Source organism: Lutra lutra, chromosome 7, assembly GCF_902655055.1.
Source record: "Lutra lutra chromosome 7, mLutLut1.2, whole genome shotgun sequence".
NCBI classification, from domain to species: Eukaryota; Metazoa; Chordata; class Mammalia; order Carnivora; family Mustelidae; genus Lutra; species Lutra lutra.
In genome coordinates this window covers 526,404-543,589 of record NC_062284.1, presented here as the reverse complement: position 1 = coordinate 543,589, position 17,186 = coordinate 526,404, and the positions used below count along the sequence as shown (strand labels likewise).

The 17,186-nt window shown below is 63.4% G+C and overlaps 1 protein-coding gene across 6 annotated transcripts in view; it reads right to left on the bottom strand.

Moving 5' to 3' along the window:
• TBC1D2B (TBC1 domain family member 2B) overlaps window positions 1-17,186 on the bottom strand; it is a 67,000-nt gene that overhangs the window by 6,010 nt on the left and 43,804 nt on the right. For 5 of the 6 annotated variants that reach the window (XM_047735695.1, XM_047735699.1, XM_047735700.1 and 2 more), the window contains 6 exons: window positions 16,697-16,890; window positions 14,033-14,527; window positions 13,394-13,511; window positions 7,723-7,908; window positions 7,421-7,542; window positions 1,703-4,140 (listed from right to left, as the gene is read on the bottom strand). In XM_047735695.1, the coding sequence (XP_047591651.1) occupies window positions 3,945-4,140; window positions 7,421-7,542; window positions 7,723-7,908; window positions 13,394-13,511; window positions 14,033-14,527; window positions 16,697-16,890 (1,311 nt within the window). In that variant the 3' untranslated portion in view covers window positions 1,703-3,944. Of the gene's footprint in view, window positions 1-1,702; window positions 4,141-7,420; window positions 7,543-7,722; window positions 7,909-13,393; window positions 13,512-14,032; window positions 14,528-16,696; window positions 16,891-17,186 lie in introns of those variants that run through there. The other variant, XR_007128505.1, reaches the window with a different exon arrangement.

The window sequence follows — 17,186 nt, the reverse complement described above, 5'->3', positions numbered from 1 at the left end:
TTCTGTGCCCCCAGCTCAGGCCCTTCCCCTGCATCCCCACCCCAGGGCCTCAGACCGCGGTCTCACGGCGACCGGCTCACGGCCCACCTCGGGCAGTAGGAACTGCCCCCTGGGGATGGCCTTGAGGGCTCTGGGACCCCCATGTTAACTCACCTGCACCAAAGGAGGAGGCGGCAGCTCTGTGGAGCCTGGTGACCTCCTAGGGGTGACAGGGCTGCTGGCAGGAGCAGATGGACAGCCCCCATTTGTCCCTTTCTGCCATGGGCCCCGTGTTCAGAGATGACTGGGCGGGTCGTAGCTGGTTCTGTCCCCCCGCCAGACCTCCACCCACGGATCCGGACCCCTGAATGCGGCAGCAGGGGGTGGAGGTGTTGCAAGGGGCTTCTGGGCTTCAGCCCGGCCCTGCCAGCCCTGGCCCCTCCTCTGGAAGTGGCCGTGTCGTTTGGAGCCTGCTCCCCAGTCCTGCTCCTGGGGCCTGGAATGCCCCTTCTCCAAATGGGGGACAGTGAAGTTCAGGGACGTCCAGACCCCCAGATGCCTGCAAGGGACACGTCCTGTGACGTGCATGGTGGTTTCTGAGCTGTGTGTGGTGGGGTGAGGGCCATGTGGCCCCTTATGGCTGGCTGGGGACAGGAGGAGGCCATGGAAAATCACTCCCCAGGGACCGAGAGCGAGAGACCCAGCAGCCGCTAAAGCCAGTCACAAGTGCCAGCCAGTTCCTCTGAGGAAGGGACGGAGGGCAGAGCTACTCTCCGGCTTCCCACTCTCCGCTCACACACCAGAGCCCTTCCAGGAACACGCCCCACGGGGCCCAAGAAGCCCCTGGCTTGGTGTGGGTCTGGCCAGGCCCTCCTGGAGCCCCCCTCCCGCTAGCCGCTGTCCCTGCAGGCCCCAGGGTGGCTGCATGCAGGGACAAGGTGGGCTGAAGTCACTCCGGAAAGCAAGTGTCCCTGGCCTTTGCGTCCCAGCATCGCCGCTCAGTTGGGGAGGAAGGGGTACCAGACTTCCTTCCTGTGTTTGCGACAGCCCTGCAGCCCCAGGAGGCCCTGGGGACCCACACTCTGTAACGGCTTCCCGGGGCCAGTGTGGTGCATGGCGGCAACCCTTCTGAGGACGGGGCCTCTGCCTCTGGGCTCCTGCCCCATGCCGAGCATGGGGGTCCCTGTCCCAGTGCTGTGACCTCAGGTGCCCCAGGCCTCGCTGAGTCTGTCCCAGGAGGAGACAGTTCAGCCCATCCTTATCCGCTCGCTCTGGAAATCCCCCCGGCGCCCCTCCCCCACACTGTGGAAACACATTTGGTCTCAATCATGCTTGCGTGTGTTTCCGACGGTGGGGACGAGGGGGATGGCGTCCCCCGCAGCAGCTGGGCCGGAACGGTCAGCCCAGACAGGAGGCAAACAGCCTGTGACTCAGGCGGGCACGACGCAGCTGTGGCGGGGGCCTGGGGGGCTGCTCCGGCTCCTGACTGAAGCCCAGGACCCCGAAGCGCTCCCCTCGGTGCCCCCAGTTCCCCTGCGGCTTGACTGCGGCTCCCAGGGCTGCACGGCTGACCGAGAGCCCCGACCCACGCACCCCGGGGCAGACCGAGAGCGTGGACCTAGAAACAGCCAGCTGGCGGGTCAGAGTCCGTCCCCTCCCAGCCAGGTCCTGTCCCCTCTGAGCCCCATCATGACGGACTGCAACTGCATCTCAAACCAGAACATTGTACAAATTAGTAGTTTATTTGGTTTTTTAGTATGACTGTTCCAAAATCTAACTCCGAGAAGCCACAGTGACAGCGAGGGAGGCCACCTGCCCCCACCCCCCTCGGGGCTGCCCCAGGCGGGCCCAGCTGCCCAGGGCACGTGCCGGAAGACGGCCCCGTACAAAGCCGGAGAGGGGTCTGTGCACAAGTACGAACGCTGCGCTGGCGATTTGCCTAGAACGCTTCCTATATGGACACGATGGGCGGAAAGCCGACTCGGTCCAGCCCTGGGCGCCCTGGGGGCCGTGGGAGGGCGGGATGCGCAGGGACGCGCTACCTGGAGAAGCCGCCACACAGCAGCGAGGGGTCGTGCCGGCCACGGGGGCGCAACCCCGGCTGCTCTGTTCCTCCCTCTCTCTCACACACACGCGCGCGCACACGTGCACACAGAGCTATTCACAAGGGAGAACACGTCATATAAAATAGGTGTATGTGATCTAGAAAAACCTTGATAAAAATTGTCTATAAAAATATAAACTGTAGTGAAAAATATACAAAAGTATAAACAGATATTCAGCCTGTGAAACACCCAAGCAGTCCCCGTGCACGCCAGCAGCTGCCCTGCGCTGTGGGCAGTGGAGCCGCGGGCACACGGCCTGCTGCCCTCCACCCCGCCCCCTGTCTGGGCCAGGCCGAGCGCCCCCGCCCTCCGGACACCCAGGGATGGGGCGGCCCCGGCAAAGTGTCCCCCATATGCTCCCCCCACGACCGCACCGCTCTCATGGCCACCACCCGGCCACGGACAGCTCCCTGGTGACACTAGCATGGCCCTGCCAGCCGCGCCCGAAACCACAGCTCCAGCCACACACAGGCACCTGCGCCCACCTCCGGTGCTTCGAAGAGGGGCCCTTCTGGGGCAGAACAGACACAAGCAGCCCAGCCCGAAAGGCAGCATCTTCCCCCAGGATATGGCCGTACAGGGAAGTCAGCTTGGAAACCAGACCCAACCCTGCGGGGCCTCCTCACTGCTGTGCCCCCGCCAGTCAGCTGCCTGGGGCTGCGACGGGCACAGTCTGCGGATGGCAGTGAGGCCACGGCCCGAGCCGACCTTCAGCAGCCAGCCTGTCCCCTGCCCCAGAGTGCTGGTGCGGCGGGATCGGGGACAGTCCGCTGACCAATAAAGCGAGAACCGCCTTCCTGGGTAAGGCCTCCTTGCAGAGCCTCAGAAAGACGGCCCCCCAGTCTGCAGAATAGCGTGGGCAGCCCGATCTGCTGGAGGCAGTGGGGACCCCGCAGCCAGGACCACGCAGGCCCCAGGGAGGGGCGAGGTTGCCTGCAAGGACGCGCATGCCTCTGGGCAGCATGGCGGGGGGACCGCTCACCTAAGCTGCGCCCCAAGCGATGGCACTGGCCCAGCAGGTGGAGACCCCCAGCACCGGTGGACAATGTCACCCCCCGCCACACCGCTGCCCTGTAGGGCATCCCCAGAAGCTTCCTGTGTCCCCTCCAGTAGGGCATGCCCCAGCAGTGGGCCTGCTGTGCAGAGTGGACTGTCGTCCCCACACGGTGACTCCACGAGTCACTCCGCAGACGGAAGGTCTTCCCCAGAACCTCCCGGAGCCGAGCTGGGCAGAGCGCAGGGTGGGATAGCCCAGCCACCCGCCGACAGCTGACGGGGCCGGGGACAGCGTGGGGTGTCTGGAGGGCCACGGGGCACCGTGGGCGGCTCGCCCCGCACAGAAGGCGGCGGGTTTCCACAGACCACTTCTGAACGTGGATGCGCTCGCTCCGCTCACCTCACGGCCCCTGAAGAAGCCGCGCTCCAGCCTGGGGTGGGGTGGGGGGGGGACGCGCAGCGCAGCGGTGGAGTGGGGGGGGATGCGCAGTGCAGTGGTGGAGTGGGGGGGACGCGCAGCGCAGCGGGCCCGTGTACGGGGGCAACCCAGGAGATGGCCCACGGCAGGTTCCCGGGGTGCGAGCCATGCACAAAGCCCAGATGGTGCTGTCAATGGGCTCTGGAAAGCGACCCGCGGGTCCCCCGGGGTGCACCGGGCAGCGCCTGCCCCGCAAAGGAAGGTTGGACGCAGAACAGACCCGCCCGCGAGTAAGAAAGGGCAGCGTGGCCGCGGACGTCTGCCCAGCAGACTTCCAGAAGCCACGGGCACCGCCTTCCGGCTTCCCGAGAGCAGAGACCCCCACCGGGACCCTCTGGTACACTTTGGTTGTGAAGGCAAGAGCAGCGTCCTGGGGTGGGGGGCGCTCAGGTGTCCTCCTCCTCGTCACTGACCAGCTCACCCTTGTCGGGGCTGGCGTCCCGCTCACGCAGGAAGTCCTCTCGGATAGCCTCCAGCTCCGTGAGCTCGAGCCGCACCTTCTCCAAGTGGTAGGAGCGCCGGTTCCGGATCTGGCGCAGGGGGAACGGGTTCAGGTCCCCGAAGGAGATACTGATCAGTTTCCTGGCGGAACATAGACGGGGACAGAGATCAGCAGGGCGGGACACGGGTCAGGAACAGAGGTCATCAGGGCAGGACACGGGACAGGGACAGAGGTCATCAGGGCAGAACACGGGATGGGGAGAGAGGTCAGCAGGGCAGAGCACGGGACAGAGACAGGCCAGCAGGGCAGGACACGGGACAGGCCCTGGGGCAGGTGTGTCTGTCACCTAGAGGCCAGCCCTTCGTGCACAGAGGTTACGGGGCTGGCCCTGAGCCCCTGCCTGGGTGGAGGCCCACGCTGGCTGTGTCACAGGGCGGGTAAGGGTCCTTCCCTTTCTGGCTTCTGACTCCCTGTCTGCTGGGAGCACTGTAATGCCACCTCCTGGGGTGTGGGGTTATCAGTGCGGCCACTGATGGCATGGGACCATCCGGCACATGCTGGACAGCTGAGGACCAGCGTGCCTGAGCGGGACCAGCAGGAGGCTGGTTTGGGCTTTCCTGGGACTGCCCGGGAATACTCGGACTGCGCCAGCGCCCACCAGGGCTCGGACACGGTCTGCACACTGGCGGGCTGTCGACGGGCTTCACATCAACCGCAGGTCCAGGCACCAATCCTGCTAATGTGCCCCTGGCCGCCGGCCTGAGGTTTAACAAAAGCAGAACAGAGCCCCCGGCTAGGGGCTCCAGCACTGACTGGGTCGGCTGCGGCCGCCCGCAAGTGAAGACAAAAACCAGTCCCTCTGGCACCGAGGGGCCCACGCTCCAGCCCCAGCCTCGGGTGCAGCCGGCGAGCTCTCAGACGCCCACACCTCAGAGAGCCTGGCTCCAAACAGCTCTGGCAGGAGGTCCCAGGTCAGGGAGCCCAGCTTCGAAGGCCAAGTTCCCGCAGTGTTCGAGAACACAGGCGTGCGGGACAACGGAGCCGGCCTGAGGGCAGCGGGGCTGTAGGAGGCGTCTCCGGCAACAGACGTGCCGGCCAAGACCGGGGACCCAGGGCCCAAGCATTCAGAGCTGCTTCCCAGTTAGCCTGACACTCCCCGCCTCTGAGACCGGGCGTCCAGCTGACCCCAACTGGGCGTCCAGCCTCTCCCCTGAGATAGGGCGTCTAGCCCCCGCTTTGCCACAGAAGGCAGACCCAGAAGGCACCGAAGTTGTTGGTCGGCCTGTGCTGCTGCGGCTGTCAGCCCCACGGACACAGCAGGACACGGCCCTGCAGGCCCAGCCGGGGACCGCAAGTGTCCCGTGGTCAGTCGAGGCTGAATCCCCCAGAAGCCCCGATCTGAGACTGGCCTAACCCCATTAGCCCGACAGCCCCAAACACGCGCAGCCCAGAAGCCTGTCCCTCGTTCCTCAGGGAACCGCTCAGGTTTGCAGAACTGCGGGTCTGGGGTCTGGCCGTCACGGCGTCTGCGAATCTGAGTCCCGCGGACCCTGACTTCCCGAAGCCAGCGGCTTCCACTGACAAGGAGGCACGGCCACCAAGGCCGCGGGCGCTGGTGGCCCCACAGCCTGCACTCATTCTCAACCCTGACCTCCCTGAACCTCCTGGAGGTTCACCCTGGACTTGGTGTCACTGGCCGTCACCCTCCGGCAGCACATGGCAAAGCTGAGGTCACTGCTGCACGCACGTCGGCGTGCCCGACGATACCCTCAGAACCTGCTTCCCGAGCGGGAGGCTCTACAAACAGCAATGGCTTCCGGAGTCAGACGCGGCCTCCACCAGCCCCTTTCCGCTCTCAGTGTCCCTTCCCCACACTGGCGCCCAGTGGCACTGGGGCCTGGAGGCTGTCCCACTGTGTCTCATGGGCTGGCCAAGGAGGGGGTGCCTGCCGGTTTCCCGGGGGCTTTGGGGGGTTCTGAAGCCCGTTGTGACACATCAGTGGACAGTGGAGGCCATGTGGGGAATCGCGACCCGCATTTTATAACAGGGAATAAAATCCCTCAGTATCCGACACAGACCTTTAGCAAGAACCAAACATTTCAACAAACTGTTTCGTTTCTACACACTCTGGAATGGGCATCCCAGGTCCTCAGACAAAGCACCCATCTTGGGAGCTACAGTCCCAAGAGACTGAAATGGGGGCACCCGGGGGGCTCTGTCGGCGGGGCACCTGCCTTCGGCTCAGGTCATGACCCCAGAGTCCTGGGATCGAGTCTCACATCGGGCTTCCTGCTCAGTGTGAAGCCTGCTTCTCCCTCTGCCTGCCGCTCCCCCTGCTTGTGCTCTCTCTCTTATGCTTTTTTCTCAAATAAATAAAATCCTAAAAGAAGTTTGAAATCACAAGCCACAGATACTTCTCAGCGTTAGGACCTGTCGCTCTCACAGGGCTGCATGAGCCTGACACGGGAGTGCACATGTGGGTGGGGACGGTGGCTCACGCTGGGCACTGTCTAGCAGAGGACTGTGACCCGTCCCCAGTGGCCCAGAGCCACACTTCCTCCCCGGCCTGACCAGCGGCAGGTATGTGGGAGTCCCCGTGGGAGCCCTGGGGAGCGTGGCCAGAGCAGCCACCAGCCGTGGTTGGGGCACATGCAGGACAATCGCCCCAAATGGGTGATGCCGTGTGGCAAGGGGGACAGGGGAGGGATGGGGAGATGCTCCCGACACGGGTGCCCAGCCAGAAGTCCCAGGGTCCTTAGGTCCACGTCCTCTCCCACCTTCCAGTTCACGCCTCGTCCATCTCTTGGGGCACCTCCAGCTTCACCCCAGGCCACCCGGATGCCCCGGCCTCCCCTCCCCCTGCTGCCAGTTCTCTTCTCGTCTTTCCAACACCCCAGGGACAAAGCCTGGTCCCGCTCTGCTCCCACCTGGCCACCCTGGCCTGCCCAGACCGACCCACTCCCACGTCCCCAGACACGCTGCCTCTCACGTCCCTGCTGCTGCTCCCACTCCCCGGACCCAGGACACCCTGTCCTGGGTGCCCCTGCCCAGCCCTGCTCACCCCGCCTTGCCCCCCGCCCGGCTCTGTCCCGGCCCTGGTCTCCCCCCCAGCAGCCCCCAGCCCCTCAGACGGCACGTCTCCCCTCAGGTTATCGGGGGCTGTCCCCCGCCCCCGTCACCCTCAGCGCCCGGCGGCCTGTCCTGCTGTGAAGACTCAGCAAGTGCTTGCCGTGCCCACGGGACACGTGTCGGCTGCATCCAGAACGAGCCGTCCTCCCTCCTCGATCCCCCGGTCGGTGGGGGCAGCGGTGTCCACAACTGCTCCCGCTCCCTGCTCTCGCACGGCAGGCCGGCAAGGCTGCTCTCCGCGGGGCAGGGCCGCCGCCGCCTGCCGCTCCCAGGGCCCCAGCCCGCGCTCACCGGGCGTCCAGGATGGTGCGCGTGAAGTAGCGCAGGTATTTGAACATGGACATTGGGTCCTGCAGTTTCAGGATCTCCTCCTCCTTGTACTTGAAAAGCGCCAGCGCAAACCGGAAAATGACCTGCGGGGAGCACGGGGACGTCCGTCGGCAGAACGTCCTTCCCCCCCTGGGCGGCCGCCTCCCGCACCCATGCCCGCCCGTGGCCCAGCAAAGGGTCCCTCCGTCTCAGGGACCCTCCCGCATCCCCGGCGAGCCGGCCACTCTGCCGGCACTGCCCGGTCGCCCAGCGAGCACACCCACCTTCGGGCCCTCGTAAAGGAAAGAGTCCCAGATCTTGAAGAGGACGTCGCTGACGACGCTGTCCACGAACACCACCAGGAACCAGTTGAACGTGATGAGGGTGTAGTCGACACCGTGCTGCTCTAGGTGCGCGTGCACCCGCGGCAGCTTCTCGCTCATGAGGTCCCGGAACACGCGCTGGTCCACCTGCAGGGAGGGGCTGGTGCTCAGCGCACTCCGCCTGGGCCGCCGCTGTCTCACACGCCCAGCCTTGCGCCCGCCCGCCGTCCACCAACTGTCACCAGGGCGCCGTGGCCCAGAAGCCACCCAGACAGGCTGCTATAGGGCACTGGGGGTTAGCTTCGCCGCCTGCCCGTGATCCGGAGCTCCGGGGCTGGAGGCCGAGTCCTGGGCCCAAGAGGAGCAGTGACAGCAGCCCATCTGTCCCACAGACGCCCCCTGGATGTGGGGGTGGCATGGGGCATGGGGGTGTGGCTTCCAGGGTCCATGGGGTGGCCTGGGGCCCATCTCACCTACTCTCACAGGGCTGCGAAGGGTACCACAGGCCATGTGCAAACCACCATGGGACTCAGAGCTCTCGTCCTCCCCCCATGTTGGGCACAGTGCTCTGCTGGGCATAGGGGTCCACCCCCACCCTGGCCCCCGAGGAGCGAGACACAGTGTGGGGCGCCAAAGGCCGGGCCTGCTGGGTCAGCGTTGGCCGGGCCCCGGTGAGGGGTGCTTGCAGGACTCCCAGACCGTGCAGGTGCCATCCAGGGTCGCTGGAGAAGCATGGGTGGCCCAGGCTGGAAGCCAGGGATCCACGCAGGGGGCAGGTGTCCCCCACGGGCTCTCCTGGCCTCCGGCGGGGACCCACACAGACAGGCTAAAGTCACAGCCACCCCCAGCAGGGGCCCAATGGGGGCTCGAACTCACTGGTCAGGTCATGATCCCAGAGTTCTGGGATCGGGCCCCACATTGGGCTCTGTGCTCAGGAGGGAGTCTGCTTCTCCCTCTCCCACTGCCCCTGTTTGTGCTCTCTCTCTCTGTCAAATAATAAATAAAATCTTAAAAAAAAAAAAAAAAAAGAGTCACAGTCTCAAGCAACGGAGCCACCCAGATGCCCCTAAAATGACATTTTAAAAGGTTCTTCTTGGGGAGCCTGGGGGGCTCAGTGGTTAAGCATCTGACTTCCACTGTGCTCATGACCCCAGGGCCCTGGGATCGAGCCCCACATCAGGCTCCCTGCTCTGTGGGACTCCTGCTTCTCCCTCTCCCACTCGCCCTGCTTGTGTTCTCTCTCTTGCTGTGTTTCTGTCAAATAAAACTTTTTAAAAAATAGCATATAGTAGATTTTTTAAAAGGCTCTTTTTTAGGAGAATCTGAAACTTTAAACAGGCCCATGTTTCCTCCTTTTTAGAAGTTTTGCTTTTTCTTTAACGTAGAGGCTTTAACAATCAAAAAGACTTTTTTTTTTTAAGGGCGTGGTTAGAGTCAAGTAAGCATTACTAGTTGATATTGTAAAATTTAAAAGGCAACTAACTTAAAATGCTAAAAACACTGTTACAAAATGATTATGTTACTGTTACAAAAATGATTCCAAAGCGTTGTAAATCCCCCTCAGTACTTAAAAGACAACACAATACAGGAATCCTGCTGGAAACAAACATTTTGGCCAATCTGCCTTCTGACTAGAGCAAGAGACTAAGTCTCAGAGATGAGAACCGGGGGGTAAGCTATAACGGATACTCCTTAAAGCCCGCACAGAGTGTGTAAACTGCTGTTGGAACGTCCCGCGGCGTGCGAACCGGCTGCCGGCCCCCCGCACTGTGCCCCCTAAGAAAGCAGCCCGGAGTCTCACAGGGCAAGCTGGACGGCCGTCCCGCTGGGTGATACACCCCTGGGGACCGTCCCCGGGAAGCCCGCCCGTCACCCCGCAGGGTCAGTGTCACCCACAAGACGCAGTGCCTGGACATTCCAACAACGGCCCTGGAACCACACATAGGCAAGAGAGACGGACAGGTGGCCGCGGGGCGAGGGACAGCCGTGAGACTCCTTCTGCAGAGGAAGGGCAAGCAGGCGGTCCCCAGAGTGGGAGCGAGGCCACGCCCCAGCCCTCCCAGGCAGGTGGCAGGTGGTGCCTGGCTTGGGAGGCCGCGTGCGGAGCCGCCCGCTGGGTCGACTCCAGCACCCTGCGCTCAGGAGGACGTGGGAGGACACTGTCCTCAGTGCCCACCAAGGTCCTGGCGCCCAGTGTGCACTCAACTGACAGGATGGACAGAGGCTGCAAACTCTGGCCCGTGGCAGTGGTCTGATGGGGACTTGTGAATCTCGGCACCGGGGCTGGCCACACTCCCTGCCCCGCGGCACGGCCTGACCCGGAGCCTGCCATCGCAGAGTACACGGGTTACGTGGATTTGCCTGGTGGAGGGCGACCACCACCAAACACGGCTGTGACAAAGCACAGAACGACATGGGAGAGCCCTCATGCTATCGTGTGAGCTGGCTGGGACGTGTCCTGCCCCCAGCACGAGTACCTGAAGTACATTTGGAGGAGAAAAAGCAAAAAGGAAATACATGAGAAGGCCAACTGTGGCCCCTAGCGGGTCGGGTAACACAGGTTTTCGTTTCCTTCTGAACATCTGGATCCCCAGCCACCGCTTCTTTGAGGGCACCCACGACTTTCACTGTCGGGGAGGAAACAGGCTCTTTGGACTTGACAATTGCGTTTACGTGACAACATGATACATGTTTTATCTTAAATCCACATAATTAAAACAGGTTTTCACTTCCTGCCTATAAGGATAATCTATGAGTTTTTATGCTCCAAGTGTTAGCACAGCTCATAACGCACCATCTGAGTTCAGCCTGGAGCAGTCTGCACGGGCGGGGGCGCTGCTCACATCCCAGCAGGGCAGCCGAGGCGCCCGGGTGTGGATGGAGGTGGCCAGGCTCCATGGCACACAGGCGGGAGGGCCTGGCTCAGAGGATTTAAGACAGACGAAGGTCTCACCCTTCTTATTTTGAAACAGTCATCTGACATCTCCGCAGCTATTAGCACCCAGGCATCCGTGACGCACGGAGTTTAATTTACTGACCTCTTCGCTCCCATCAGACAGTGACGACTGCCTCTTCCTACGGCTCATTTCCTAGTTTACAAAATATTCTGGCAAGAAGAGCCTCCAGGTGATTTAGCAAAGTGACACGCTCACGGGGAGACTGGCTGAGCCTCTCCCCGGATCGGTTGGCCCCTGTGGCACCGGGGCCACTCAGAAGAGCTGCTTTGTGTCTCTGACCTCCAGTTTTCTCCCAAGTACAGTGGGGACAACAATGCCTCCACCAGGATGGTTTTGGCGCTGAGTGCCAGCTCCCTGTCCCCAGTCGGGGCGTGCATGCACACTCAGCCACTGGCCATACGGGGGAGCCGGCGATTCTGGAATGAGCATCAGGGCCGTGGCGGGCCGCAGGACAAGCAGGCCCACAGGAAGGTTCCCGTCAGATGGCCACGGTCCCCGAGGCGCGCACCAGAGCTGTGGGAAGAGCAGTGGCCTCGGGTCAGTGGGCAACACAGTTGCACCCAGAGCCCAGGCTGAACGGGAGGTGTGTGGGGAGGCAAGAGGGGACAGTGACCCGGGGGGGGGTGTCAGCTGCACATGGAAAATAGGGCGTTTCTGGGAGCAAGGGTTCCATTGTAGGGCACCATGTGGTTCCTGTGACACGGGGTGGGAAATGGGGAGGCGACGCAGAGATGCAGGAACGGGGGTCCCGGGCGGGGGTCAGGGGTCAGGGGTCAGAGGGGAGCAGGCAAGAGCCGCCAGGCAGGTGGCAGCCGCAAGAAGCCTAACAACAGGGCCGCAAAGCGGCAGGAATGAGGCTGCATCCAGCTGGGGGGCAGGGGCCGGGCAGGTGGTCACGGAGGCCATGACGAGAGGCACATATAGAACTCGGGGCCCAGGGCCCCTGGGTGGCTCAGTGGGTTAAGCCGCTGCCTTCGGCTCAGGTCATGATCCCAGGTCCTGGGTTCGAGCCCCGCATCGGGCTCTCTGCTCAGCGGGGAGCCTGCTTCCCTCTCTCTCTCTGCCTGCCTCTCTGCCTGCTTGTGATCTCTCTCTGTCAAATAAATAAATAAAATCTTTAAAAAAAAACAAAAACAAAGAACTCGGGGCCCAGCCAGGCAAACGGACACCACCCTCACTGTCTACGACAGAAGGATCCTACACGGGGACACGGCCACGGGTGAGAGAAAAGCCGAGAAGCCACGTGGCTGATGCAGCGGCCCAGAGGCAAGGGCAGGAAGCCGCCTGTGGCTGGAGCACGGAGATGCCAGGGGCCTAGGGGCCTGCCAGACAGGAGCGGGCACCACGGAGTTGTCCAGGCCACAGGAAGCCAGCGTCCACGATGGTGGGGCGAGAATGGCCTGCCCTCCCCTCCAGCCCCTGCTGGTCCCCTGCCTGGGCCTCCTCTGGCCGCTGCAGGGCCGGGAAGTTCAGGCCCATGAGCAGGGCTGTCAGCTGTACAGCGGCCCCAGACTGGCCCAGGGGAGCTCTGGCCTGGGCCCCAGGGGCTGCTCCCAAGCCAGAACTGCCCAAGTGGGGATGGCCCTGGGCTCTCGCCACCCACATCGCCCTGCCTGCCCTGGCTTCAGGCTCCAGGCGTGGCAGGCCATGAGCTGTGCCCTCATATCTCCTGCCAGGAAGGGGACAGCAGCCCACAGGCCGCCGCTCTGTGTCCAGCACTGCCTCCACTGCTCGCAGCCAGGGAGCGACCCCAGCAGGCCCCAGTGCAGCCTGTTCCCATGAGACCCACACCCGGAACAGGGGGCCCCAGCGTGTGCACTCCCCACTGGCCTGGCCAAACTTCCTCTCTCTGAGGTCCGTCCCACCCGTGCCTCCTTCCTTTTCCTGGTCTGGGGGTTCCCCAGCCTCCCCACTCCCACCCCCAGTTCTTCGCAGGTGCCTCCCCTCAGAAATTTTGGGCTTATCCACTCCTGCCTTGGCCTCAGCTTCTCGGGAGAACCTGAAGTGACACATCAGGTTTCCAAGTACTCCTGGACCGCAGCTTAGCTGCCCAGACAGACAGCAGTGTCTGGGGACGGTGGAGCCCAGGGGGCAGCAGAGCCAGGAGACAGAGGAGCCCGGGGGATAGCAGAACCATGAGGACAATGGAGCCCAGGAGGCAGCTGAGCTCCAGAGGACAGCAGAGGGGCACCTGGGTGGCTCAGTGGGTCAAGCCTCAGCCTTAGGCTCAGGTCATGATCCTAGGGTCCTGGGATCGAGCCCCGCATCGGGCTCTCAGCTCAGCAGGGAGCCTGCCTCCCCCTCTCTCTCTGCCTGTGTCTCTGCCTACTTGTGATCTCTGTCTGTCAAATAAATAAATAAAAATTAAAAAAAAAAAAAAAAAGAGGACAGCAGAGCCATGGGGGCAGTGGAGCTGTGGGGGCAGTGGAGCCCAGGGGGATAGTGGAGCTTGAGGGACAGCAGGGCTGGTCCACTTCTCATGGTGTGTAACGGCCAGCCCACCCCGCCAGGTGACGCCAGCCCGGCCCACGGTCTGTGGCGTGCCCTGCCTTGTGCGCCTGGCGCGGGGGTTGGGGTTGAAGCCGCGAGCAGGAACCCCCCACCAGGGATCAGGTCGGCCCCATCTCAGCTCACGCTCCACGCTGCTGACCGAGGTGCAGGACAAGGGCACGTACCTGGGACCCCAGCAGCGTCTTCGTGTAATAGTCTCGCGGCATGAACACCTCCACTATGGTGACGAGACACCAGAAAGCGTCTTCCTGCTCCAGATACAGAAGGGCCACTGCCACCAACCTGCAAGCAAATGACAGTGCGGTGAGCGCCAGCCCCTGCAGCCCAGGCCACACGGCCCGTCGGACCCCGGTACCCCTGGGTTCTCGTGGCCACAGCTCCTCCAGCCCCAGGAAACAACGAGCCAGCGCTCCTAAGCTGGTGAGCCGTTTTCCTTCTCTCTTTCTCTCCTCCTTCTTATAGTAGTCTCTGCACCCAACATGCAGCTCAACTCATGACCCCAGGGTCAAGTGTCACAGGCTCCACCGATAGCCAGCCAGGCACCCCACATCTGATGTTCCTGATACTTTCCGAAAAGTACGCTTGCTTCTCTTAATTACTGCAGAACTGGGGACGCCACATCATTAAGCCTAGCTGACGGCAAACCTGCTTTATGAGGCGAACCTTCCTCGGCTAGCCAGGAGGGGAGGGGACAGGCCGAGCGCCCCCCTGCTCAGACCCAGGAGGGGAAGGGAAGGCCGGGCCGAGCACCCTCCTGCCCAGACCCTGCAGGGGAGGGGAGGGGACGGACGGGCCGAGCGCACCTGTTCAGACCCTGGCAGTAGCCGATATCAGGGTTCCGCCAGGAGAAGGCGAGCAGCACGTTGCGCAGCTTCTGGACGCCCTCTGACGTGGGGCCGGAGTAGTGCCTGTTGTTGGGCAGGGTCCGCAGCAGGTCCAGCTCGATCTGCTTGGAGGCCGGGTTCTGTTTCTCCAGCGCCTTCTGCAGCAGCGTCTGGAAGTACCCGGGCTCGGTGCTGTCCTTGAACTTCCTGGCGTGCAGGTCCACACACCACTTCCACACCTTGGAACGGTGCTCGTGTGGGATGCCGGCCCGGATCAGGTTCTTCAGCTCCGGGGAGCACGCCATCTCCCTGTTCATCGTGCTCGCAAAGTAGTTCTCCCACTTGACCCCGGTGGACACCTCCTGGTTCTCCGTGAGATGCAAGGTCTTCAGGTCCAGCGCTCGGACCTTGGCCACCAGCTTCTCCTCCTCGTCGTCCTCTGGGACGGTCCTAAACCCGTAGATGTCGTACTCACTGTCGAGAGATACAGAAGGGAAACTGAGTGATGGGATTCTGATGAAGACCCCAACCAAAGAGAAAGAGGATCGGCCCCTCCGCGCACGTGGCCCTTGGGCCTGGGACCAGCCACCGGAAATCGGCAAGCAAAGCAGCAGGTTCTTGTGGCAAGGGCGGGACGCGCGGCTCGCTCTGTGGGAAGACGTGAAATTAGATCTCTTCGTACTACAATAAAGATCCATTCCAGGTGGTTTAAAGCTCTTCGTGTGAAAAGCACAGAAAAAAAAATGTGCCCAGTAGCCTGGCCACGTGGACATGGGTTTCCATGTCACGCACGTCCATGTATAACTCCTGTGCTTGGAAAATGCCATTTCAGAAGGAGAAAGACGAGGCAGAAAGCACCTGCGTAGATATCAGGGATGAAGACAGTGTAGGCGTCAGAAGCAGAACCACGGCCCCTCACCTGCGGCCGGCCATGCCATATGGCTGAGGTGCATGGCGTCCCTGGACAGGGCCGAGGGCAGGGCAGTCCCCCTGGGCTACCCTGGGCCAGCATACGTGCAGGAGCCCTTCACAGCGGGCGAGCAGGGCAGGACCGGGGCGTGCAGGCCACTGCTGCTGCCAGAGGAAGGGAGAAGGGGGCCGGAGCCCACCGATGCCCGTGGCCTCCAGAAGCAAGAGAGGCTGCGCCCAGTAGCCTCCATGGGAACAAAGCCCTTGGTCTGCGAGCCCAGGGAGGGCGCGAGCGCGTGAGGACACCCACTGAGCCCCGCAGCCTCCGGGAAGGAACAGCGGCTGTGATGCCGCGAACACCCAGGAAGGCCCAGACGGACAGCCCGCACTAGCTGAGCCGGCACATGGGCGGTGTGCAAGCTGCCACGTCGGGGACGATCCGCGAGGAGCCGCAGAAGACGGACACAGGGCCTCTTGCGCCTGCCGCCGCCCGCGTGGCCCGTGCGAACATGGCAGAGCTGAAGAGACATGTTCCCTGCGTGTCGCGATCCCGCTGTGCATCCGCACTAGAGGAGCCGCACACGGGCGCTGGAAACACAAACCCCGACGCTGGCCGCCTCTCATCTGTCATGAGGGAACGTGGAAGGACCCCACGTGTCTGCCACGAGGGAAGCAGGAGCGACACCGGGGTTTGGGCTCCACCTGCATCTCCCACAGCGAAAGGGCACGAGGCCCGTGAAACACAGCTCGGAGGCCGCGTGCGTCCCCCTGGAGCACCGGGTACGGTGGGATTCGTGTATCAGGACGTGATCAGCGAGGAGCTAGAGATTCACGCAGAAGCTCGGCAGGGGAGAACGCCTGGATGGGCCGACGGTACCCCAGGAACAACCCTGGGGCGGGGGGGCCCAACCAGACGGACGGGAATTCCAGAGGGGGCACGGGGGGCGGGGGGCTGGGGTCCCGGGACTCGACTCTGTGGGTCTGGAAGCTTCTGTAATGATGAGCCAGACAGACATCAACGTGACAAACAGTAGGAGCCCACAAGTGCACGAGGGGGACACAGGCGGCCTGAGCCCCACAGACCCGGCGAGGAACGTGGAAGCCGGCTGCTCAGGCTGGCGTCCTGTTCCCACCACGGTCACTCAGGGGCAATGGCTGCGAAGATGCGAGGATGAAAAACCACCTCACCCTGTGAGAACGCACATGGTTGGGGGACCTTCCCCCTCCCCCCCCTCCCCCCCCCAGGGCAGCTCAGGGCACGTGGCACAGGGAGTCCTGTGCAGCAGGGGTGAGGCCCCAGGCTGTAAGCCAGATCTGTCGCAGCAGGTCTTGCTGGAGCGAGGCTTCCCCTGGGGCAGGACCCTCAGTGGGCACCGAGCCACCGTGCCGGGCTGGCCGAGCCCTCTCCCCACGTGGGGTCCCCTCGGCTCTCCAGCCGTGTATGGGAGCAGCTGTGTCTCAGGACGGGACCCCCACTCCTGCGGGGATGGCCACGCAGTGGGACCGGAGCCACGCGGGAGCCCGCGGGAGCCGCAGACACCGATGTGCTCCGGAGAGAGGGCCTGAGTCCGGCCCCACCACGCACCGGCTGCGGCAAGAACGCAGAGATCACCCGCTCTGGGGGCGGACGGTGCGGGTTGTGAAGGAGTAGCGGGACGCACACACGCATCCATCCCCAGGACGGTGCTCCCACCCCACCCCACCCCCCGCCCCCGCAGCCGCCCGCGCCCCCACCTGACGAGACGAGGCTTCACGAGCGCCTGCCCTGGCTGCTCCGGGCCGTCGGCCTGCAGGGCGTCCTCCAGCAGCTGCGCGATGACGCCACGTGCTGGGCCCGGTTCCTCGGAGCACACGGGCGTCTTGACCTCCTGCAGCAGGATCAGGTACTTGCTCTCCATCTGACACAGCTTGGCTTCCAGGCTGGAATACTGCAGAGAATGGGGTTCACCGCTGCCCCAATCACGACCAGGACGCAGGAGGGGCCACCCGGGGCTGTAAGCAGCCAGTGGGTGGTGAGCCCCAGCCACAGGGCGGTGAGCCAGGACCGCGTGGAGGACAGGAGAGTTCTGTCGCCTCGGGCCACCTGTCACGTCTGCACGGGCCACCCCGGCCCCCTCCTCCCAGGGCGCTGCCCAGAGGATGCACTGCCAGCGAGACCCCAGATGCCGACACTGGCGTCTGTCCCGCACAGCAAAGGGAGCGGCAGGAACCAACCACATGGCGG